The 26,834-nt window shown below is 38.9% G+C and overlaps 1 protein-coding gene across 2 annotated transcripts in view; it reads left to right on the top strand.

Annotated features, from left to right (window-relative positions):
* Positions 1 to 26,834, top strand: part of TRAPPC12 (trafficking protein particle complex subunit 12) — a 164,746-nt gene that overhangs the window by 96,965 nt on the left and 40,947 nt on the right. For both annotated transcript variants that reach the window (XM_069108674.1, XM_069108673.1), the window contains exon 6: positions 2,430 to 2,542. In XM_069108674.1, coding sequence (XP_068964775.1) covers positions 2,430 to 2,542 — 113 coding nt within the window. The remainder of the gene's footprint in view (positions 1 to 2,429; positions 2,543 to 26,834) is intronic.

Below are 26,834 nucleotides of genomic sequence, written 5' to 3'. Positions count from 1 at the left end.
ATATTTCTCCTGAATAGTGCTTTGACTGCATCCCAAAAGTTTTGTTATTTTGTCTAGTAATTGTCATTTTCTCTAATTAAATCATCTTTCATTTTTTAAATGTTTTTCAGTCCAATTTTTAGTATTAAATTAGTTTTCATTTACATTTGAATACTTTCTTCAAATAAATTTTATTGATGACAGTTTTATTTTATCATGATCAATAAGTAATGTATTTAATATTTCTTTTCTGCATTTCTTTTTAAGCCCTAGGTTTTCATGTTAGCATATGGTCAGTTTTTATAAAGATGTTATGCACAGCTTAGAAATATGTATATTTCTTTCTAATTCCATTTAGCAATAACCAGAAATCTCTCATGTCCAACTTTTCTGGAATTCCATTCATCTTTGATTTCTTTTTTTTAAAATCCTTATGTTAGATTTATCTAATCTTCTAAAAAGCATATTAGAGTACTCAACTTGTAGTTTTACTCTCAAATTCTCTAAAAATTTATCTTCCTCAATTACTTTGATACTATGTTATTCATGTTATAATATTAAGTATTAATATAATTTTGTTATATTTGCCTTTAAGCTTGATATATTTTCTCTGCCTATCTTTTACTCAAGTCTTTTTTACCTTATGTGAAATCATGATTTTGAATTTTCCTGGAATGTAATAATAAACATAATTAATTCTTCTCTGGCCCTTCATTTTAACTGTGACTGTTTAGTTTTCATGTGTGTTTCTTGAAAACAGTATAATGTTAGATTTTAGTTTCTAATCCATTCTACCTTTCTTCATATTATGGGTATATTCATCCTATTAATGTTGATTATCAGAAAGTCTTAAAAAAAATTTTCCTCATCCCATCTTTTTTTTTTTAAACAAAGATAGGTTTGGAGGGGGGTGCAGAGAAGGCATTAATTAATACTAGTAATCTATCATTGAAGTAGATTCTTCCTACTCCTGTATCCTTCTCTTCCCAAAGCCCAGATACAGATCTCTGGATCTTATATGTTCTTTTCCTCTTTTTAATTATTCTTTATGATAAACTCTCCACAAACTTTGCTTGTGATTGTTCTTTCCCGGAATTAGGAGTCTTGTTCTTATAATTTCCATACATCCCTGAATTGAGAAAGCATTTACATCTGAGCGGTCAGAGAACTCTGAACATACGGCCACTCAGAATCTTGACCAGGGAATTACAAGATCCTTCTCATAAATGATCCCCAAAGCAAAATACCAACTCAGAATATATATACACTTCACAGAGCCAGAAGGTATCTCAACCCTCCTGATTCAGTGAAATTAGCAAAAGGTGTGAAAGCCTTCCTACTGGCAAGTCTCCCCTAAGCAAGCTTCCCTTAATGGGTGCCACATGAGGCCTAGTAATGGGTGGGGGAAGATCTTAAATCCCATTAACATTGCACCTATCTGCCCAACCTGTATCTTTGTGACCTCTGGGTTAGGTCTCCTCAATATAATGAAAGGAAATAATGTTTAATTATTTGGTATGATCCAAGGTTTATACTTACAACAAGTTTGTATTTAAGAGTTTGTCTAGTTAAATGGGTGTAAGAAATGAAGCAGAACATAGTTACTTACTCTTGATAAGGTAGAATTATTAAATTTTTTTATGCCAAAGAAGTACTCTAGATTGCATTGGTGGTATTCTCTGTTTTTCAGTGTCTCAGAATAGTACTATAGAAGAAAAGGAAAATGAAGGGAATAAGCATTTATATAGCGTCTACTGTGTGATAAGGGCTTTTATAGATATCTCATTCGATAAACTCACTGCAAATCTGGGAGGTAGGTGCTATTATTATCCTCAATTTTGAGATGAGGAAACTAAAGCAAACAAAGGATAAGTGACTTTCCCAGGATCACAAAACAAGAAAGTATCTGAGACTAGACTTGACCTGACTTCAGGCCCAGCATTCTGTCCACCACACCATCTAGCTACCCCTTTGTATACTTTGATCATTGCTTATTGAAAATTTTTTACAAAGCTCTACATTGAAATAGTGGCTAAGAGCACTGGGTCTAGAATTAGGACAGCCTTAGTTCAAACCAAACCTCAGACCCTAGCTGTGTCACCTTGGGCAAGTCACTTAACTTATGATTGCCTTAATCCAATGGAGAAGGAAATAGCAAACCACTCCAGTATCTTTTCCATGAAAACCCCATTGTAAGTCCATGAGGTCACAAAGAGTTGGACACAACTGAATGACTGAACAGCACACTGAAATGGAACACATTTTTGTCATCACCCTTTTGGCTATCTGTCTATATATCTGTTTCTCTATCTCTGTCTATCCATCTGTATATGTGTGTGTGTGTGTGTGTGTGTGTGTGTGTATACACACACAGACACAAAACTGTTGAAATTTCTTCAAGGATTATACATGGTAGTAAAGAATTGAACAACTTTCAATTTTTATTCTAGGCTCAATGGTGCCTTTCTCAATGAGGATTTTGCATGCAGAGCTTCAGCAGTACCTGGGAAACCCTCAAGAGTCACTTGATAGACTTCACAACATGAAAACCATCTGTAGTAAGGTAAATCTCTCACGACAGTGATCTTTATTTCCTAGAATTGGAAATAGCTTTTTAATTGCTCTGATTCACCATAACCAAAATGTCCAGCTGCCCTCTGCCCATGATTTATTTCCTAATAAGATGACACTCTTAATTGTGATGTTAAAAAGAACGTGCTTTTACCTTCTGACTTGAAAAATATTTTCTCGCTCTGGGTAGTGTTAGTCAGGAACTGAATTTTGGTGGATGAGGAGTAGGATGCTAAAATTTAAAACTGGAAGAGTTAGGACCTTAAATATAATCTAGTCCATTCACCTGTTTTACAAATGAAGAAATGGAGAACCAGAGATCTTAAGTGCTCAGCATTACAGCTAGGTGTCTCAATGGATAGAATGCAGAGCCTGGAGTCAGGAAGACCTGAGTTCAAATTCGACCTCAGACACAGGCTGTGTGATCCTGGTCAAGTCACTTAACCTCCATTTGCCTTAAGCCAGTGGAAAGAAGGACATGATGAACCACTCCAGTATCATTACCAAGAAAACCTCATAGACAGTAGGGTACACAGGGTCAGGAAAAGTTGACAAAACTAAACAACTGAACAACATGCTATACCTACTAAGTAAGTATAGAGCCTATATTATGATGTAGTCTGAATCCTTACTGTGTCTACTCTACAATGAGTGGGAAGGTTATGTCATATGTAGAAACTATATCTTTCATGCATATTCATTGTGTAGCAACTTAAGTCTCTGTATGTATGGACACAATTACACATGTGCATACTACAGTATCCTGAAGTATCTTCTGAACCATCAAAAAAAATGATATACAGGGGCAGCGAAGTGGCACAGTAAGTAAAGTGCCAGCCCCAGAGTCAGGAGGACCTGAGTTCAGTTCCAGCCTCAGAAACTTAACATCCACACAAAAAAAACCAGCTGTGTAACCTTGGGCAAGTTACTTAACCCTAATTGTCCTCCAAAAAGGCAAAAAAAAAAAAAATGTATCATTTGAGAGGTGGCCAGGTGGCTCAGTGAGTAAAAGCACCGGCCCCAGAGTCAGGAGACCTGGGATTGGTTCCAGGCTCAGATACTTAACACCCACACAAACTAACTGGCTGTGTAACCTTGAGCAAGTTACTTAACCCCAATTGCTTAGGGGCGGCCAGGTGGTGCAGTGAGTAAGAGTGCCGGCCCCAGCGTCGGGAGACCTGGGATCAGTTCTGGCCTCAGACACTCAGTACCCACACAAAAAAATAACTGGCCGTGTAACCTCGAGCAAGTTACTTAACCCCGATTGCTTTAAAAAAAAAAAAAAAAGATATACAATATAGTTCTGATGTAACTGCATACCAATTCTTTAAAAATTATTTGCTTTGGGTCAGCTAGGTGGCATAGTGAATAGAGCACTGGCCCTGGAGTCAGGAGGACCTGAGTTCAAATCTGGCCTCAGACATTTGACACACTTCCTAGCTCTATGACCTTGAGCGAGTCACTTAGCCCCAATTGCCCTGCCCTCCCCCCTCCAAAAAATGTTTTTTTTCACTTTTCCACAGTACCTCTTAATTAACCAAAATATTTTGTTTGCCAGAACACCTCATTGCCCATTTATTCTGAATAAAAAGATTTAAAATAAATCCAAATGATGACAGTATCAGAACTTCTGTTGATAGGGGTGTGTGAGTATAGCAAATGAATAGGAATTAATTAAAAGTGGGAAAGCAGTGGAATTAAGAGGTATTAGGGTAGCTTCCTGTAGAAGGTGGGATTTTATTTGATACTTAGAGGAAACCAGGGAGGTCAGTAATCAGAGTGGAGGAAGAAAGCATTCTAGGCTTGAGGGACAGCCAGAGAAAATACCTGGATCCAAGGGATGAAGTGTGGTATTTATAGTACTCCCAGGTGGCCAGTATCACTAGATCAAAGAGTATGTGTTGGGGAGTAAGGTACAGGAAGACTGGAAAGGTAGGAGGGAGCTGGGTCACAAAGGGCTTTCAGTGCCAAAGAGAGCACTTTGTATTTGATCCTGAGACAATAGGAAGCACATACTATAGATTTTCAGAAAGGATGTTTTTAAGAATTCAGAGGGATGGATAGGTAGAATTTTGTGAACTCAAATGCTATAGAGAAAGTGTCCCAGCCCTCCATACTCCTCCCTTTCACCCCCCAGTAGGGATAGGGGATGCTTGAGAAGAGCCAAAAAAGGCAAAAGAAACCGTTCCAGTGAGGAAGACCAATGGAATTTGTCTGAAAAGCCAGTTGTGGTTGTACTGGGAAGTCACCAAGAAACTTAGTGGTTTTTTTTTAAAGAAATGTACAGAAAATGGAAGCAAGGCCAGGTAACAGAAGAAAAATAAATATAAGCACATATCACAGGCCTCTAAAAATAGTTTCAGGACCACTGAAGCTCAGAGTGAACTGTGACTGGTAAAGGAAGCTAAAGTCACTTATCCAGCCATTATTAAACACCTGCTATATGCCAGGCACTATGGTAAACCCTAGAGAGACAAAGAAGTACAAAAAAACAGTCCCCATGCTCAAGGAGCTGACAGTCTAATGGGGAAGACAACATGCAAGCTACTATGTACAAACAAGACATATGCAGAATAGATCAGTTTTTGTCTCAGAGAGAAGGCAATAAGATTAAGGACTGGAAAAGGTTTTGTCCAAAAGGTAGAGCTTTAGCTGAGACTTGAAGGGAGCCAGGAGGTAGAGATGAGGAAAGAGAGTCTCAGGCATGGGGGACAGCAAATGAAAATAGTCGGTGTTGGAAGATGGTATTTTGTGTGTAAGAAATAGCAAGGAGGCATTATCATTGGATTACACAGTACATGGAAGGGAATAAGGTATAAGAAAACTGGAAAGGTAGGAAGGGTCAAGTTTTAAAGGGTTTTAAAAACAAAACAGAAAAAAAAAAAACCCAGAGGATTTTATATTTTATTCTAGCAGTAATAGGGAGCCCGTGGGGTTTAATGAGTAGGGTTATAGTCAGATTCACATTTTAGAAATATCAGTTTGACAGCTGAGTGGAGTATGGATTGAGGTGGGGAGAGACTTGAACTATCTTGAGATATCTGGATGTCATCTTAAACCAAACATGTCTCAAATAGAATTCATTATCTTTCCCCATAAATCCTCTACCTACCTTCTCTATTACTGTAGAGAGGAACACCCTCCTCTCTGTCCCTTATGTTCACAACCTAGGAGGTATTTTCAACTCCTTAACTATCTCTCACCACCACCACCCCACATATCCAGTCTGTTACCAAGGCCTATTGATTTCACTTTTGCAACATATCTTGAACATGCCCCCTTCTCTTTTCTTAAACTGCCACAATTCTAGTACCGGCCCTCTTTGCCTCATGACTAGGCTATCGTAATAGCCTGCTGGTTGGTCTACCTGCTACAAGTCTCTCACAACTCTAGTCCATCCTCCATTCAGCCACCAAAGTGATTTTCATATAGTGCAAGTCTGACCATGTCAAACTCCCTATTCAGTAAACTCCAGTGGCTCCCTATCACCTGCAGGATCAAATACAAAATCCTATGTTTGACATTCAAAGCCCTTCACTACCTACCTCTTTCCCTTACCTTGCATTCCTTCACACTGACCCAGTGACATTGGCCTTTTTGTTCTTCTCCAAGCAATAAATTCTAACTAGGCATTTTCTCTGGCTGTTCACCCCATTCCTGAAATTCTCTATCTCCTCATCTATGCCTCCTACTTTCCTTTAATTCCCAGCTAATATCTCATTTTTTACAGGAAGTCTTTCTTGATCCCTCTGAATTCTATTGTGTTTATTCTGCATTTTGCTTATTTGTGCGTAGGTTGTTTTTGTTTTTGCTTATTGTTTCCTCCATTAAATTGTGAGTTCCTCAAGAGTCCAGGCTTTACCTTTCTTTGTCTACCTGTCTTTTAGCACGATGCCTAACACATAGTAAGCACTTAATAAATGTTTGACTGCCTCCTGAATTGAACCATGGAAACCCTCTCCTGTAGGCTGGTGTACTAGTCAAAGCCTGAGGAAATAAGGCCTGCCCTGGGGCAGTAGTGGTGTCAGAGAAGAGAAGAGGGCCTATGGGAGATGGAAGAGAGGTTATGAAGGGAGAAATAATGGGGCTGAAAAACTGATTGGGTGTGGAGTTATTTAGCTCTTTTGAAAAAAAGGAGCATCAAAGAAGCAAAAAGCCCTGTGAGTCAGATAGCCTGGATGATGGTCCAGGCAACAAAGAGGATGCCGAGGTACTTAATTCTTCTTTTGCTTCTTAAGTTCCTATTTTCTGGTCTTTGGACTAAAATTGGAGAAGAAAAATAACTGATAGGGGATGGACATGAAGATGAAGTGAAGTGGTAAGTGAAGAGGTAATAAGAGAGCTCCTAGGTGTTCTTGATGAATTCCAGTCCCTTGCATCAGAAGAGCTTTATCCTCAGATCCCAGAAGAACCAACAGATGTGTTTGTGAATCATTACAGGGATACTTGAAAGATCATGGAAAATGGTAGAGATTCTACAAGATTGGAGAAGGGCCTGCGTTACACTAATTTTCAAAAAGACAAGAGAACAGGATCTACAAAACATAGGCCAGTGATATTGACTTTATTTCCTTAGAAAATTCTAGAATGTATTATTAAAAAGAAGGTTGATGAAAATCTAATAAGAGAAGTGGTGATTTTAAAGACCTTACATGGCTTCATCAGGAACAGGTTATGCCAAACTAATCTCTTTTCTTTACTAACAGGACTATTAACCTTTCAAATGAGTGGAATGCCATGGATGCTTCTTAACTTGATTTTAGCAAAGCTTTTAATAAGGTATTTCAGGCTATTTTAAGGAGAATATGGAAGGATGTAGATTGGATGATCATTCAAATGGATTCAGAAATGGTTGGATAGCCAGTTAATGCCAGTTAACTCCAGGTATTAATGCCTCATTGACAACTTGGCAGGGAGTCCAGTGAAAGGCTCCAGGGATCTCTTCTTGGCCCTTAGCTGTTCAACATTCTGATCAGTGATTAGAAAGGCATTAGTGGCATGCTTATCAAATTTGCAAATGATACAAAGCTAGGAGAGACAGCTAACATATTGGATCCTATACATCGTGTGTGTGTGTGTGTGTGTGTGTGTATACTAACATAGCCTGGATCCTAAAATCATTTTACAGGCTATGACTTTGGGCTGAATCTATTAAAATGCAATTCAGTAAGGATAAATATAAAGACTTCTACCTGAGTACAAAAAAAAAAAAGCTTTACATGTACAAAGATGAGGACAGGCATAGTTAAATAGTAGTTGTTCTGAAAAAGAGCTTGGGTTTTTAGTTGTCTGCCAAGAAAAAGATCCAGTGCCACCTTGGGCTTTACCAAGGGATATAGCTTTCAAGAAATGGAAGGTTATAGTCCCACTATAATCTGCCCTTATCAGACCTCATGGAGTATTATGTTCAGTTTTGGGCAACACAGTTTCAGGATATTGATCAACTAATACATATTCAGAGGACAGCAATAAGTATGGCAGAGGGCCTTGACTCTGTGTCATATGAGGATTGTTTAAAGGAACAGGGCACATTTAGCACAGAGAAGAGAAGGCTTGGGGGTCTATGGTAAGCTCTCTTCACGTATTTAAAGGGTCATTTGGAAGATGGAATGAACTTATCCTGTCTGGCCCCAGACAACAGAACCATAAACAGTGGGTAGAAATTTTAAGAGGCAGATTTAGTCTTGATATTAGGAAAACTTTCTGACAGAACTATTCAAGTAGAGAAGCTGCTTCAAGAGGTGGTGATGATGATAAGTCAAAGTGGCAAAAGTTTATTATTATGCTTTTCAGCGGGCAAGAGTTCTTAGGGAACCTGCAACATTGGGGGGATACAGGTAAAGTTTATATAGATTATTCTATAGTAAAACATGTGCCAAATATGTTAATTAGGTGAGTCAGGGTGGGATTAAGGAGTGGTTAGTTCTTAAAGGAACATGTACTTCTAGTATCTACTTCACAGGTGCTTTACCCAGAGTTCACTAGGAAATAGCCCAAAGCGGGGCTACATGGAGGTGTGGTTTTAGGCCTGACACATCACTAAGTCAACTAACAGTCAGGGCTGGCTAAGAAATACCCAGTGTCCCCATCAGTGTCTTGTTAGACAAGATAAACCTAAGGGAGTATACATATGTAATGGGAATGTAAATTTTTAAGATCTTCCCTGCCCCTAGGCTAAAGTGCACCTGGAGCCTGGGTGGGAGGCTTGTTTTTCAGTATATACTTTTTGATTGGGCAGTGAGTCCAGAAGGTTGTTACATTCTCTGAGCCAGGAGAAGGCTATATAAACCCTGATTTGAGGCTTTGTTTTGGGGCTCACTTTGAGAAGTGTTCTGTGATTTGATCAGATGAGACTCTGGGAAGCTGTTGTTGAGAGCCCCCCAGCTTTGAAAAACCCAGATGTTGATTTGGTATGGATGTAATGATTGGACAGTTTGGAAACTGTCTACTTGATCTGTTTCTCTGTCTTGATAATTCTGTCTGTATATTTTGAAGTTCCAGGTGCTGACCTTTTTCCCCTGAACTAGGTAAATGATACGTGTTTGACTGATTAAAGTAAGCTTGTTAACCCATTTTGAGTCGCTTTCCTTTAACAAAGCAGATCTAAGAACCTGTGTTGGCAGCCACCCTGGGGACCCTGGGGTGCTTGCTGCTACAAAATATGTCTAAGTCAAGGATACAAATGATAGGTCAGTGAGTAGTAAATACCTTTATGACCCAGTAGCCAGTTCAGCCAGTACACAGCTGCTTCAAACTAATAAATTCTATAGGTGCAGCTGGCTGCTATATCAAGAAGAGAGATAAGTGTTTTGCTAGGGCATGCTGTCCTGTTTTGCTAGAGAGAAACTGCTAGGGAGGTGTTTTGAGGCTAGGGAGAGATGTGATTTTGAAACTGGATGCAGTTTTAGAACTGGGGTTCAAGCACAGACACCCAGCACTCCATCAGTGGTTGCAGGTCTTCAAGAATAGGCTGTATGATCTCTTGTTGGGTATAATATAGTGTTGATTCTTAGACTGAATGGCTACCAAGGTCCTTTCAAAATCTCTTTTTATGATTCTGTAAGATGATGTGACTTTACATATGCCATGTTGGTCCCAAATAATAAAGATGTGGTTTAGTCTTTCTCATAGCTGGTAAATAGTTTTTGGTTATAGCTGGTAAATAGCTTTTGGCTATCTGCAGAAACCATATCTGAACAAAAATCCTGCCTCTACCACATGCCCAACAAATGGTCATCCAGTTCTTTCCTGAAAACCTCAAATTAGGGGAAATCCACTCCAGCTCCCAAAGCAGCCTATTATACTTTTAGAGAGCTCTAAATGTTCCCAGTTTCCCCAGATTACTGTCTATCCTTCATACATTGGTATGTAGACATCTAAGGCCTTGGATTTTAATGCTGGCTCTTTTCTTGACTTTTCTCTCCTGTGAATTTCTGATCATCACTACTGTTATTCTTTATATGTAGTCTCTTCTGTCAGTGTATATAGCTTGGTACATAGACCTAGGCATTTTCCTCTATTCCCTTCTCTTTACTTTCAAGTCTTTTTTTAATTTAAATTGATCAATAGCTGTGAGAAAAATACCATCTGTGCTTCTAAGGTCTTCATTTTCCTTCTTGAGATTTCATAATCCTTGGCAATGTTTTCTCTCTTCTTTCAGACAGAATCATTTATACCCTATATCAATTATCAGAAGTGGATAGTAGGTGAAAGAGTGGCGATTATTCCCCTGGTTTGTGCTTAAAAGAAAAAAAAGTATTAAAACTTTAGCCATATAGAAGTCTATGCTAGTCAGTCTACATAGACTCGCCCACCAAGGCTCTTTTGTGACTTCTCTAACCCTAGCAGTTTTCCTATCAATAGTCTTTTAAACTACATTTCATCTAATTCAGAAATATTTGGAGAGGAGGAGGGGAGAAGGTTCACAGTGTGATTTGCCTTGTGACACATGCTCCTGTATGAATACCCCTGTCTATAGATGGTACTTGTTTATGGTAGATTTTTCCTACTAAAGTCATTTACTAAATCATGTCTATCCAAAGTTACATAAGAGGGGGAGGAGGCAAGATGGTGGCATAAAAGCAAGAAGACTCCCTGCACTCTCCCCCATAACCACCTCAAATACCTATAAAAAATGACTCTAAACAAACTTTAGAACTACAGAACCCACAAAGTGACAGAAAGAAACAAAACTCCTGCTGAAGGCAGACCGGCAGACTGGCAGGAAGGATCCATTGCAGTGCTCTGGGAGCAGAGCCCAGCCCCATCGTGAGCCTGAGGTTTTAGCCCCAGGGTGGCCAGACCAGCCACCAGCTGTAGGGACTCTGGGAGAGTGGATCACCAACAGCTGTGGTGGTTTCCAGAATTATCAACCCATAAATACCAAAGACAAAGTGAGAGGTCAGTGGACTTTGGGAACAGGGGGTCCCGAAGTGTGCTCTGGTCTCTGCCCCCCCCCCCCCCCGCCCAAGGGAGAAGTGGCTGAGGCGCAGTGGGCTGCTTCAGAGCTCTTGGTCTGCAGATTGTAGGGGGACCAAGCAAAAATTCTGAGGGGTAATCGATCTTGCTTTAACCTGCTTGGATCTGGATTGCTGTCTAGGGTGGAGGTCCTAGGGTGGGTGACCAGGTGCCAGAGCCAGTGGAGTCTTCTGAGAGGGCGCTTAACTAATAGCTCCAGCAGCTGAGAAAACCCCAGCAATTTGGCACAAATCTCTCCTCTCTGGAAGGAGAGTTCTGTGGCAAAAAGCTCAGAAGTCAAGTAATTGAGTGGCAACATGAGCAAGCAAAGCAAGCACAGCAATCCAACTTTGGTATTCCTTTTTTGGGGACAAAAAGATCAAAACGTGGAACAGGAGGAAGAAAACGAAGTCAGAACTCCTGCACCAAAAACTTCCAAGAAAAATATGAACTGGTTATAGGCCACAGAGGAGCTTAAGAAGGATTTTGAAAACCAAATAAGAGAAATGGAGGAAAAATTGGGGAAAGAAATCAGAATGATGCAAGAAAATCATGAAAAGAGAGACAACAACATGACTGAAGAAAATAACACCTTAAATAATAGACTAACTCAGATGGCAAAAGAGGCTCAAAAAGTCAATGAGGAAAAGAATGCCTTAAAAAGCTGAATTTGGCAGATGGAAAAAGAATCTCAAAAGCTCACTGAAGAGAATCATTCCTTCAGAATTAGATTGGAGCAAAGGGAAGCTAGTGACTTTATGAGAAACCAAGATACTATTAAACAGATCCAAACAAATGAAAAAATAGAAGGCATTGTGAAATATCTCATTGGAAAAACCACTCCAGTATCTTTGCCAAGAAAACCCCATAGGCATCACGAAGAGTCAGACATGGCTGAAAACAACTGAACAATAACAAAAACTCAAGACAGGGAAAGAGAGGGGAGGAAAAGAAGGAATTATAAATTCACACAATGCTAATTGACAAATTAGCTGGCTGTTTAATGATATTTTTCATAGATCTATAAACCCAAAGTCCTGAAAAACTAGTTCCAAGAAGAATCAAGTGAGTTATTCTGATTTTACTCTCTAAAGAAAATTCCAGTTTATTTTTATTGCCTTCACTCTGTTGTCCTTCTAAGGAGTTTTATCAAAATTATTGGAGAATCAAATGTCTGAATAGGGGATAGATAGTAGATAAAGAAACTAAAATAAGTCTTTTGGAAGTTGTCATTGCAGTAGTAAAGAAACCAAAAAGGCAAATGTTTAGAAAATGAGCAGACTTGCCATTTGTGTGAATTTATTATACCGCCTCCTCTCCAATAGTTGTTACTTCAGAAAAAGTCAAATTGTCTAAGATTCAAGTGCTATCATGGATTTTCAAAATTAAAAAGAAATAATTTTAAGTTGACAGTTGAAAAATAGTGGAATAGGGATCAGGGACAGAAGTAGCAAAATATTTGGACCTAGCCTTCAGTAAACTTACAGTCTGTGGAAGAAAGATGTGAAATAGCCTGAGTACATTACAGAACAATATATAATTAAGTACCAAATTATGTGGAATGAACTATTTAAGGTCTATGAAAGTTCAGAAACACAGGTTTCATGGTGTGGAGGTAACCATGGGTTCTTGAAGATTATGTCAGCAGAATAAAAGATCTGACAGGTCCTATCAACCTAGAAAAGTTTCAAGAATACATCACACAATGTCCTATTAGTTGGTTACACAAAGATCTTTCTAGCTGAAGTGAGAGAGCTTCATCACAAGAAAGCTCTTCACCAGAAGATAAAGATTTTTGACAAAAGTGACTCATAAAAACTGAAAGGGATGTGATAAGAATCTGTGGAAAGCATAACTTCACCAAGAATCACTTTGTTGAATGTAAAATGAATATGATTTAGTAGAAAAAAATGCTCTTTCTCCAACAAATTATCTCCATGAATATTTTAAAATCATGAGATTCCTTGCAAGATGCAACAAACGAGAGAATATCCCTTTGATTACTAATAGCAATAAAGGCATAAAACAAGGAAACATGCTCATCAAAGGTGTTTCCACTGTCACAGAGGATGTCCAATGTAGAATCCAATCAAAAGATTACCTGTAAATTGTGTGATATTCTAAGGTGTTACTGTTTACAGACAACATTTTCTTAATTGCATCAAACAGGAAACACTGCAGAGGCTGCTAAATGAGATCCATAATCACTCTAAAGACTTTGCCTAACAAACCACACAGGAAAAACAGGTGGATGCAAAATTCCTGTGGTTAAGACCTCTGGTTGGATGGACAGTTCACAGGCTTTGTCTTTGTGAGTATCTTGTGCAGATATTGGATATGGTCCTAGATTTGAAGAGTACCAAAATAAATTGGTTTTAGAATTGACTAGGGAAAGAGAATTAGGTCGAATTGCATTGGGAAAATTGCACAATGCTTCTATCAACCTCAGTTTTCTTTTTGAAAAAAATAAACCCACTTTTTACATCTCACTATTCTTCCAGTTTTGCATTATGTTTGCAAGTCATAGAATTCTGTCTCTGATAATTTAAAAGTAACAGGTTACCCAGAAGACAGTGAGGAGACCCATGGTGAACATGCATAGCCTGCAACATAATTACAACAAAGAGTGTTACAGAAGCGGCATAAATTATATCAGAGAGATACCTGACTGGAAAAGGCAGTGAGTTGGTCATAGAGTGAGACACAAGGATAAATGATGGGCAGCCTTCCTGCTCCATTGGTATCCACAAAGTATCAAGAAATAGACCTACCCTGACTACCTGATAAAAATGCATGGATGGATTGCAGTTTGCTTTCTGAAAAATAAATGAAATCCAACTACTTCAGTGCATTTCTGAAGGATTTGACAATTACTGGTAAGATATTAATGTGAGCTTTGTAACTAGAAAGATTTTGCTCATTCATAGAAAGACTATCTAACATCTGGACATATTTGTTATGCTGTTTGCTTTGTAAACATAATTAAAAATATAAGGGAGAACAGCCATTTTCCACCTTCTCCCCAGCCACTTGGGGAAAGAGTTAGAATAGCCTGCACTAACTGGCCATTAGTATGCTGATGATGTCCAGCTTTGTGTCTATGCTCTATCTGACCTAGACAGAAGAGTTGCCCTACTTTCTGACTGCTCTGGCAGAAAACGAACAAATTGATCATGACTCAATTAGATAAGATAGGAGTGATTGGCAAGTGAGAAGAAACACCTGAAGGATATAGTGAGGAAGCCTTTCTGCTTTCGGGGTTGAATAAGTATATCCACCCTTTGCCACTTAGGTTCACACTCTGAGATTCATATGATCTCCAGAATTTTCAAGTAGGAGAAATGGGTAAAAATGTCCTTTGTCTTTTTTCTTTCCTGCAAAGGTCATGATCTCATTTTCCTGATCAGTACTGCTATGGAAATTCATACCCTTAGGAATACCTTGACTGAATATTGCCAAAGATATACTTGGAAATAACTTGGATAATTAGAATCTTCATTTGATACATAATGTAAAACCTAACAGACTTAGTAGGAGTCACAGACAAATAAATATTTGCCACAACTACAAAAAAAATCAGGATACTCCAGACAAAACAAGCACTAGGTGTAAAAGAAATTCCATGTCCCTGCTTTTCTTTTCATTATGTTTTCCTAGGATTTCATATTCTTTCATTTAGTAGCATGAAAAACAGTGGGAAAGGTGGGATGTCTAGTTTGCATCAATAAGAAGCGTGTACCACAAGGTGAAGGTTTCAAAGAACAACATATTCAGTTGAAAACAAACCCAAGAATTTCTGTCCAGTTAAAAGAATCCTCTAAGAGATTGGAGTGGCAGGTTCCAGACTTTTGTTTAAAGAATTTTATATGCTCTGGTTTAGGTCCTTTGAGACCTTAGAAATCCCAGATTAACAAAGACTCCTGTGTTATGTCAGCACACTTTGCCACAGGGCCCGTGAGGACCCTGTTTTATCTAAATTTGGGGTCCCCTGCTATCTACCAAACTGCTCTGCACAAAATAGGTCCTAGATAAATGTTCCCTTTAACTATTCTTGTTGTACTTGAATAACCATCCTACCAAGAGTACTCCAGGATGATTTATGGAAAGAACTAGGCTCATAATTATTTCTCTCCCCAGATTAGAATCAGATATCATAGCATTAAGGCAAGTATATTCATGCTAATTGGATTAACTGTAGGAGAGAACATAGGTAAATGTGGGTAATGACAATACAGATTTTATGGACTGCTGAAGATTGTTGTAAGCCCAAAGACATTCTAAGCCTACCTAAAGACTACTTCCAATTAAAGCACATTACTCCAGTTTTCATAGACTTGCAAACTATACTTGTGTATAGTTTCTATAGGCAGTCTGTAGATTATCTCTACTAGAGAGATTATTACTAATCTATTCTAGTCCCTGCTGAAATCTAGTTCCAATACTTTGGAAATTAGAGGGACTAGAAATAATACTTCAAAACAAATAATTTTCCCTTTGATTTAGGAAACTCAGCTAAGGTTACCACTTTAGGTAGCATAGAGTACAAAAAAGATAGATTAGATTTCACATAGGAAGATTTGAATTTGAATCCTGGCTCTTTCACTTATTGGTGGAAAAAACTCTTTAACTTCACCTTCCTTTAGTTTTCTCATCTGTAAAATGGTTGGCCTGAACTAGATCTCTTCCAGCTCTAAATTCTATGATCTTAACTCTTTTATTATAAAATTTGTCCTTACCACTTTTCTTTGAGAATATATGACAAGTATCCATTTTACAGATGGTAAAGAGGTTGTAGAACTCACCAAATTGCTCATTAACTGTAACAGTGGTAGAGATGGTTTCACAATCCAGGTCTTTCAGTTCTTAGCCAGGGCATTATTTTGTAGGAAAATTCAAATAATTATCCCTGTTATAGTGCATGCTTTGAAGCTTTATTCCAAATCTTACTCATACTAATGAATGAGGTCCTCAGAAGATGGCTATTTCACATCCCCTGGAGCTTACAGCCCTTCTTGGTCATGGTAATTAAAGAAAAGACTGAGACAGAGGTCAGGGCTCTTGTTTCTCCTCCCCTACTCAGTTACTTCTCAGGGGTTAGCATACTCCTCCCCACTTGTTCTTAATCTCACAGGTTCTGAACTAACTTCTTAGTTTTATATGGGCCTCACAGGGCATTACCAAATTTTCTCAGCCAATCTCTCATTTCTGTGCACCCCATTTGATCAAGGAATCTTTTGTACTTAATCTAAAGCCTGTGGTTGGTTGATTTATGCTGTTTCCCACCTTGTTAAAGTGAGAAGATGGATCATTTTAAAACCTGCTTTAAATGGGATAATGTAGTTTGATTGATTTGCTGAATTGAGTCTCACTTTTAAGCTAATAATCTGCTAGTCCTTCTGTATACCTTTCCTTTTTTATGCCATTTTCCTTCCCTCTTTGGCCAATGACCATTGTCCTTCACTTTGTCTTGGATTCTCACTCTACTTCCCATAATTCTTTATTCTTAATAGCATCCTGTTGTCCTTTGAACCCCTAGCATTATTTATTATTAATACTAAGAAGTAAGGGTGGCTAGGTGGTGCAGTGAATAGAGTACCAGCCCTGGAGTCAGGATGGACCTGAATTCAAATCTGGCCTCAGACACCTAACACAAAAAAAACTAGCCATGTGACCTTGGGCAAGTTACTTAACCCCAACTTGCCCTCCAAAAAGCAAAAAAAAAAAAAAAGAAAAAAAAATACTAAGAGGTAAATTTGATCAAAAAAGACAAACGATTTTTTTATTTTGGTATCCATAATTAAGCAAATTTGTTCTAAAATTCTTTAAAAGGAAGAAAAGTTGGTAATTTGGGGTTTACATTGGTTGCCATAATGGGTATATTTTACTGGAATTTCTATAACTTCCCCATTTACCTTTAATAAACAGTTTCTTTTCATTATATATTTCATTCCCTATAGCACTTTTAACCACATGAACTATAATCTTCAATATTACTATCTGATTGACTTACAATTCATATTGAAGCTTCTCAACTTGAAGAAAATTCCTACAACCCTTTCAGAGATTTGCCTGCCAAAGCTAGCTCCCCTTACCCCCACCACCGGGAAAAGTCCCCACATGCTTGGGGTACTAACAAAACGCATTTAAAAGAGAAACATTAGTTTTCCCTCCCTAGTTGGCTAGGGTCCCTAGCAACACTCTAGAGGCAATCAGCAATTTCATAGGCTTACTTTTTAAAAGCCAAAGGAGTGGTTAATTTTACTATGCCCCAGTTAAATAAAACTAGACCTGTCAGGCCAGCAGCTACTCTGATCCAGTAGTACATTTCTCCTGCCCATAAACCTGTCAGTGAGGTAGAGGTGTGTGTACCCCAAGCATGTGTAGACTTTTCCCAATGGAATGGGCAGGTGAGAACAGTTTGTTCCAGTGGCCATGAAGGCTGCTGAAGCAGGCATTGTGGAACTTGGTCAGATGTCAAAGATACTAAGGTCATCCATTGCATCCTGGGTCATCGCCAATCAACTTGAATTTTGTCTTGCCACTGGACTTTGATGACTCTAGAAGAGAGAGTGAGGTTGATGACTTTGTGCATCTCTGCCTCACTTAAATCCAGTTGCACAAGTCAAGACATCACACCATGATACCATTGTCCTCAGCACTGGAGATATAAGATAAAAATGAAACTTTCTCCATGGAATTTCCTCCTACTGAAGGAATACAACATATATAAAGATAAGAAAATACATATACAAAATAAACATACTGTCCTTTATGTGTAAAGAGTGATGTATGGGGGGGGGGTACAGCAAGGCAGTTGGGGTTAAGTGACTCGCCCAGGGTCACACAGCTAGTAAGTGTCAAGTGCCTGAGTCCAGATTTGAACTCAGGTCCTCCTGACTCCAGGGCCAGTGCTCCATGCACCACCTGTCACAATATTAGTAGTAATAACTCATTTATGTAGCACTTTAAAAGATGCATAAAGTGCTTTCCTCATAACCCTATGAGGTAGTAGTATTCTTCCTGTTTTGCAGACGAGGAAACTGAGGCTCAGAAAGGTTCCAGGTCACAGAGTGAAGAAGGGTCAGAATTGAAATTTGAGCCCAAGTCTTTCCTTTTTGTCCAGTTCTCTTCCATCGTTTCATGCTTTCTGAAATGGTCCCCTTCAAAAACAAAGGATTAACAGCAACAGTAATAATCTGTAGACTGATATGCTCTTGCTGGACTGAAGTTTGTTCTCTTACTTTTAAAATGTTCCTCAGTTTTGTCATAGAATAAAAGTACTTTTATCTTGTTTACAAAAGATTCTCAATAAATACTAATCTTTTTTCTTCTTAAGTGATTTTTCTAGACTTTCTAAGACCGCTGTAGAGCAGGTGCTCATCTGCATCAGTAGTTTTGTTCTCTGGAAGTTCCCTATACCAGTAGAATCATAAATCTGTGACCAAAAAAAAAAAGACTTTTCAAAGTAGCCTGTAAGGGGTGGCTGATATAAAAAAAGGAAAAGTAGTGAACACTGATAGCATTGGGATTTGAAATATTCCCTATGTCCCCCCTTCTGTATAACATGCCAACTTATTAAACTGTAAATGATCTGTGTCCATATTTTATAGTCATCTGTTTTGTATTCTTCACAACAACTCCTTAGAACATGTGTAACTCCTCCTGTCTAGGGTCATCCTAAAGAAGGGTCAGGACTTCCTAAATACATTTCTTGTCTATGTCTTACTTTTACTTGGACTCTTAGAGAGTCTCCTGACATGGCTAATCATAGGCCATGCTGTAGATTCAGCTTTTTGACTGCCACCTATTTATGATGCCCCTTACAATTAGCTTTTACTGAATGGGGTCCCCTAAAAGCAGAACACCTGCTCATTTTCACTTCAACAAAACTTAATTAGGCACTGTTTCACAAAATATCTTGAAATCACCTTTCCCCAACTCTGAGGTCAGTTATATCCATTACACCCAATAACTTGTCACTCAGTCCTTATTAGAATTGATTAGGGCTAGGAGAAACTTTTCTGGTAGAATATCAGTTCCTTGAGGGCAAGAACTTTCATCTTTATATTCCAAGGACCCATTCCAGTGCCTTGAACAATAGTAGTCAACTTAATACATGTTTTTTCAATTGAATTTCTCCATTTATGGGCCAGAGATGGCAGCCTGTTAATTGGGAAAACATAATTCTGATGTCACAGAGTGTCCTGTAGGGCTGTGCTGTGAATGACCTATACCCAATGCAGACTTGCCTAGCATTGTATTTTATCCTATGAAATCCAAGGTTGGTGATTTTTCTCTGGAGTGACTTTAGACCTTCTTTGTTCTGGTTCTCCACTTGGAGGAAACCAAAGGGGAAATTGCAGGCACAGCACATTTGCCTATCATACAAGTTTCAGCCCTCCTTTCAGTGTCAGCATTTCTTTATAATAAGCTTTGGGATTTTCTTGGAAGTTTTCTTTTTCTCTTGCACTATTATTGCAATATATATCTACTCAAATCAATGTACTGTTATGTGTACCTTATTACCAAACTGTACTTTTTTCTGTCCCCTGAACTCAGAATGTCACCTCCCATCTTCAAGCCTTTGCCCAGGCCATTTCCCATGCCTAGAATGAATGCATCTGCTTTTACCAGAGCCTAACTAGAAGTGTCTGAAACCCATTAAGTTGGTGATGGGTAAAATAAGGCAGTATGTCCATGTTGAGTGCTAACGGATGAGATGATTCATTCTAGCCTATATAACCAATGACACTCAACTACTAGGAAAGGCAGAGGGAGGGAGGGAGTAAGTGTGATAAACAGGAGATAAGAGGTGACGAAAAAGAAGTCCCCACTAGGGAAGAACCCTCAGGTGTAGTACCGTGCCACATGGGACTGAAGAGAGAATCATATGCTTTCTGTATACCGGTGCCCTAGGATAAAGCCCTGGTTGTCCTATCCTTTATATTGCTGTGGTATCCAGCTCTGCCTCTTATATTCCCTGACTTCATTCATCACTCGGTTCAAAGACCTTCACTGGTATCCCCAGTTAGTGCTTTCTCACTTCAGAAAATAGCTTGTGTTTACTTTCCTGTATAAATATTGCATCCTACTCTCCCCTCTTTTACACCCCCACAGTAGAATATCAGCTCCTGGAGGGTTTAGAGGTTCTTTTATTTTTGCCTTTGTGTGTCCAGTGGTTTGCACAAGCACTTTGAACATCTCAGCCTCTTAAGGGATGGTTTAATTGAAACGAATCCTTTCTCAAATTTGTCTCTAGAAGCAGTCATGGTGCAATATTTTGCTTCTGTTACCTTACCTCACTCAGCTGTTTACTTCAAAACTAGGCTGGAATTACTTAAGTGTAACTATTAAGCACAAAAAACTTTAAGAATTATGCTTCCTTTTAGGACCAGAGAATTCTTTTTCAACCTTTATACTTATCCTTATTTGCATATAGGTTCCTCACTATATGCTTAAGCAATTAAACTTTACTTGTGCTTGAAAACATTTAGTTCATCTGCATCTTCCATGAAGTACTTACCTCTCTAGCCTGAAGCATGATAAGTCCAAGTCTGTAGTCACTGATAAGATGTACAACATGAAGGTGGGTGTGTAGCCAAGCTTGGGATGTGAATTCATGTGCCTTCTACAAGCTTGAGTAAGGAAAGGTCATCTAAGAGAGAAATCCTGTCCTAAAAAGACATAGTTTATATGTCTGACTCTGAAAAATGATAGAGACTGCAGAGGCAGGGCGGCTAGGTGGTGCAGTGAATAGAGCACCCACCCTGGAATCAGGAGGTCCTGAGTTCAAATCCAGCTTCAGACACATGACACTTAACTAGCCTTGTGATCTTGGGCAAGTCACTTAAACCCAACTGCTCTGCCTTTCCCCCTCTTAAAAAAAAAGCAAAAAAAAAAGAGAGAGAGAGAGAGAGAGACTGCAGAGGCACAATTAACTCCCATACTTTTTTTTTCAATTTTAAAATTTATTTATTTACTTTTAGTTTACAACATTGTTTCACAGTCCCTTGAGTTTCTAATTTTCTTCTCCTAATCCTCCTCCTCTTCCTCCCCCCTGCCCCCATCCCATACTTCTTAACTGCTGGGAAAAAAAGATTCACATGTTCTTCTCCCTTCTAATACCTAAAATAAAAAAGGCAGGACTTCATGAGAGGCTCCTAACCATAAGTCTTAAAGAGCTCCGATCTTTTCTGTGTCTCCAGTTATATTTCTGCTCTTGCTGTTACTCTAAAAGTATTTCTTCTACCATATGCCTCTGTCCCCCCAGTCCTCAGGGGTTCGAGTATCATTTCTCCCTCTTAATTAACTACTGGGGGGGGGGGAAGAAAAAAACGTTTGCTTTGTCATTGCTTCCTACCAGCCCAGAAAGACTTGATCTCATCCCTAGTTATTCATATTAGGACAGAAGCCATGCCACACCATAACTGTTCACATTTTCATAGTGCTGTTTAGTGTAACAAAGCCCTTTCCTTCACCACAACCCTTTTGGGATTGATAGTGGAAATAAAAGTGTTATCCCCATTCATAGATGAGGAATGGAAGATCAAAGAAATTAAGAGGCTTTCCTGTAGTCAAACAGCTCATGTCAGAGCTAGGATTTGAACCTTGGCCACCTGGCTGCAAGTCCAGCACTCTTTCCATTGTACCATACTCCTGGACCATTCTCTTAGTGGGACCTCTGTATTTTTAACTCTTGATATGATCAGAATTTAATATTACTATAGCTAGTTAAAAGGTCTTTTGATTTATGATTGCTGTTGTGGCTATTACTATGCAGTTTAAAGTGCCATGATAATTTCCAAAAAGAAATTATATTGGAGATTTCTACAGTAGGAGTATAGCTTACTAAGATTTTTTCTGCAGTACAGTTCGAAGGTATTTTTTACGGGTAGAATGGGTTACTTCTTTAGGTATTTCTGTTCCATTCCTTTTTTTCTATCCTCACCCTCTCCTGCCCATTCAGTTATATATTTAACACTAAACCCTTGTTTCCTAGTCAGCATCTTTTTTTTTTTTTTGCCCAGTTAATTCCTTAAAGATATATGAAGCAAAAAAGACTGTGCCATGCCTGTTGGGTAGCAAAAGGCCAGGTTTTAACATTCTATCCCAAGTTTGTTCTCTCCTTATTTCAGATGGTATAACCTAAAATGTTCCTGAATCATAAGTGCCGTTTTTTCTTGGCTCCATAGATTTAGGAAGTATCTGCCTAAAAGGAGATAGGTGAATCCGTGGAAACAGATGAGATTATTAATGTAATGGGGGGAGAGAGGGGGAGAGAGAGAGAGAGAGAGAGACAGAGACAGAGAGAGAGAGAGAGACAGAGAGAGAGAGAGACAGAGAGAGACAGAGACAGAGACAGAGAGAGACAGAGAGACAGAGAGACAGAGAGACAGAGAGAGAGAGAGAGAGAGAGACACAGAGAGAGAGAGAGACAGAGAGACAGAGAGAGAGAGAGACACAGAGAGAGAGAGAGACAGAGAGAGACAGACAGACAGACAGAGAGAGACAGAGAGATAGAATGAGAATAGCACCTTGGAAGAGAGGAGGGTTGAGACACCTACTTTTTTAGAGAATGATGAGTGAGCAGAAGAGACTGAAAAGAAATAGGTGGAGAGATAAACCAAGATAAATCCATCACAAAAAACCTAGGGATGAGTGGCCCTGGAGTCAGGAGACCCGGGATTGGGGATCGGTTCCAGCCTCAGATACTTAACACCCACACAAAATGATTGGCCATGTAACCTTGAGCAAGTTACTTAACCCCAATTGCTTTAAAAAAAACAAAACTAGGGAATGGGGGATGTCAGGGAGGAAGGAGTTAGTTAGCAGTGCCAAATTTTATATAGGTGTCAGGAAGAGTAAATATTAAGAAAAGTCCATTGGATCTGATGATCCAGAAATCATTCAATCTTGAAAAAAGCAATTTGTTAATTAGTAAGGTTGAAAATTGGATTATAAAGAAATGAAAAGAGAATTATAGAAGAGGAATTGGAGGCAAAGAGTGATGTGGCTTTTTCAACAAGTCGGGGTGAGAGGAATATAGGAGAAGAATTTAAGGGAATGGTAGGTTCAAGCTAAGGTAGGTTTTTTTTTAAGGGTAGGAGAGATGCGTGTTTGTAGGTATCGGGAAATGAATGACTAGATAGGAAGACACTGAAGATTAGAGAGAGAGGGAAATGATGATGGGGCAAACTGCAGGAGGACAAAAGAAGGGATGGAATCAGAGGCACTAGACGTGGGGTTGACTTTGGCAGGGAGAAGAGCCACCTCTTCATCAAATTATACTGATGTTATCACATCTTGTATGCTTCTTTTCCATATTTTCTCATAAATCTTCCATAGAGGCCTTCTGTGCCTAAGTATTGGGTACAGTAGTTTTTATTGATTGCTTATACTACATGACCATCCAGCCTTCATTTCTGATCACATATGGAATATATCAAAAGTCTTAGTGCAGATTATTAAGGTATTAAGACTTTTGGGACACTCTGTATAATAGATAAAAGACCAGTAAAATGTAGGGTCAGTTCTCACATCTGACATCTACTGTCCTGTCTAACCCTGCACAACACATTTAATTCTCAGTGTCCCGGGCAACTCTTGCCAGTTGGCATGGTGGGGATGGGGGTGGGGATTTCCTCACCAGGCGTTTCATAGTCCAATGAAATCACAGGTCTGGATCCAAAAAGCAAATTCCTTTTGCCTTCTCTTGCATATAGGTCATTGTTGGGAGAAGGCTTCACCTACTTAGAGCCACCATGCCCTACTTAGACCCTTCATTGTGTTTTAGATCACCTGCAATTTTGATTCATTGGAGATTTTGGTGTTGCAAGAGTTGCAGTTGGAAGAACATCAGTTTTAAAAGATACATTTTTGTGTCAGGGAGCATCTTGAAATTTTTAAAAGCATTGCACAGTTTCCCAAATCCAATTCAGCCTGCTCATTTCCTCCCATTCAGTTCTGGGTCCAGCTCATTTTTGAAACTGATAGCTTGTTTGAATGGGTCTGGTTGAAGCTATTGCAGTTGTATAGTTAGTTCTCATCTCACTTCTTCTAATTTGGTTTTGATTTTGACCATTGCTCTAACTAGTCAGTGATCTGCCAACAAAAAGCCTATTCTTATATGTTGTTCAGTTGTTTTCAGTCATATTCAACTTTTAGTGACCCCAGTTGAGGTTTTCTTGGCAGAGACACTGGAATGATTTGCTGTTTCCTTCTCCAACTCATTTTACAGATGAAGAACTGAGGCAAACAGGGTTAAGTGACTTACCCGGGATCACACAGCTAGCAAGTGTTTGAGGACAGATTTGAACTCAGGAGGATGAGTCTTCCTGACTTCAGACCCACTACTCTATTCACTGCACCACCTACCTGTCCAGTTCTTATATAACACCCACATTAGTAACTTTTTTTCCTTTCTATTAAGACGCAATCAGTTTTACTCTTTGTAGTATTATTCAGTGTTTGCTATGTTCAGTACCATCTGATTGTCTTCCTAAAGAAAACATTCATGTTACATAAGTTCCTGAATAGTCTTATAAGCCTTGACTTTTGCTGTTCTTAAACCTAGATCATATTTTTCAGTCTTTTTCTCCATCCTTCTCTGTGCCCTCCTTGACATTGAAGTCACCGAATATCAAAGTATATGTTGGCTTGGTTTTAAATAACTTTATCAAATTTATAGAACTGGGAGATACAGTATTGTGGTCAAGGATTAGCATGTAGGCCAATGTAGTTAGATCATAGAGTACGTGGATGGGGGTGGTATATTAAAACAATGGGAAGGTAGAGGCCTAATGTGATCAGAACTAAGTTTTAGGAAAATCACTTTAGCAGCTGAGAGAATGTATTAATGTGGAGGAAAAATCAAAGCACAAAAACTTGTTAGAAGACCACTGCAGTAATTAAGGTAAATGAGAACTTGAACTAGAGTGGTGAGTTATTGGAGTAAAGAGAAGGGAACATGTATAAGTGATGTTGTAAAAACAGGATCTACAAGATTAACAATGAATTATATATGTGGGGTGAGTGAGAGTGAGGAGTTAAGTATCACACTGTGGTTGCAAACCTAGATGAGTTGAAGAGTGGTGCTGTCAGAAGGAATAGGGAGGTTGAAAAGAGGGGAGGGACTGAGTTCTATTTTGAACATGTTGAATTTTAGATGCCTATAGAACATCCAGTCCAAGATGTCTAGTAGGCAATTGATGATTTATGTCTGTTGCTCAGGAGAGAGAGGAGAACTAGATATATAAATCTGGGAATCATCTGCATAGAGATGATAATTGAACCCATGGGAGCTGATGAGATCATCAAGTGAGAATGTAGAAGGACAAAAAGAAAAGAGGGCTCAGGACAGAGCTATAGGGGACACTCATAATTAATCAGTGGATATACATGGATGTAGAACCAAAAATGGAGACTGAGAAGAGAAGTCAGACAGGTAGGAGAAGTGTTTAATATAGGAAGTGTATTGTATGTGCTTAATAAATGTTTCTTGAAATTAACTTAATTAGTAGGTATAGAAGTGAGTGAGAAAGGAAGAAACATCAGAGATGTAAAAGAGGGGTCTTTATTTTGAAACAGAAACTTCTATTTAAAGTGACAGTTGGGGAAAATTTATGTGCTATATTAAAAAAGGCTACAGCACCTCTTCATACTCCTGAGGAATCAGTTTGATATTTCACAAAAGTTAATAATCATTCTCATGTGGAACATACTTGATATTTTGCTTTTTAAAAAATGCATCTATCCTCTGTGTATCCTGTCTCTTATTGCTTTATGGGCATCATAAACATGAACTCCACCATCAGTGGGAGTACAAATGGCACTCTTCATTTATAGGTTCTATCTCACTATGATAGTAATCAATGATTTTTGTTATGTGTCTATATGAAACATTCTTGTATGAATTGGTTTTCATGAAGGTTTATGATTTGTGAACAGTCTGTTCCTACTAGAAGTATGTAAGGTAAATCAAAGAACTTGATAATAGCAGTACCCTATAAACCATTGGCAGGTAGGTGGTTCAGTGAATAGAGCGCTGGGCCTGGAGTCAGGAAGACCTGAGTTCAAATCTGTCCTGAAACATTTACTAGCTAGCTCTTTGACCCAGGGCAAGTCACTTAATCTCAGTTTGCCTAAATTCACTGGAGAAGGAAATGGCAAACCACTCTAGTATTTTTGCCACTATGTCCACAGGGTCATTAAGAATTGGATGTGATTGGGGTGGCCAGGTAGCACAGTGAGTAAGAGACTGGCCCCAGAGTTGGGATTCCCTGGGATCGAATCCAGGCTCAGACACTTAGCACCCACCCAGAAACACCTGGCTGTGTAACCTTGAGCAAGTTACTTAACCCCAATTGCTTTAAAAAATAAAAATAAAAAAAATTAGACGTGATTAAACAGCTGAACAACAATTAAACCACTGCCTCTGCTTCCAACCAGCCCCTGCTTCCATCATCCAGGGAAGTTTGGGGAAGGGGTCTTCCACACCCAACATGACCACTACCAACCACTGATCAGTTGCTAGTCACCGACAGGTAATCCCAAGAGCTCTCAGGAAGAGTAGCACCACCCTCAGACCACTAGCCCTGCTTTCCTGTCCAGGGAAGATATTCTTATGGAGTGGTGACCTGGAAACTCCCATCTTTCTCCATATGAGTCACTGCTACTGAAGTTCTAGAAAAGAAAGTTCTCATCCCATATTCCTTGTCAGAAATAGTTCAACATCATAAATAGCATAAAATTTTACTAATGGAAATGGCAGTAGAAAAATTACCCCTCTGCCTTTTCACTAGACCATAAGGACCACAGGACCTGTAGTT

The sequence above is a fragment of the Petaurus breviceps genome, unplaced genomic scaffold (genome assembly GCF_028583685.1).
Source record: "Petaurus breviceps papuanus isolate PSGF00001 unplaced genomic scaffold, PetGlider_PUasm1.0 90418, whole genome shotgun sequence".
In the NCBI taxonomy this organism is placed as follows: domain Eukaryota; kingdom Metazoa; phylum Chordata; class Mammalia; order Diprotodontia; family Petauridae; genus Petaurus; species Petaurus breviceps.
Note: the sequence above shows the minus strand (reverse complement) of the source record. Positions and strands in the feature narration are given on the sequence as shown.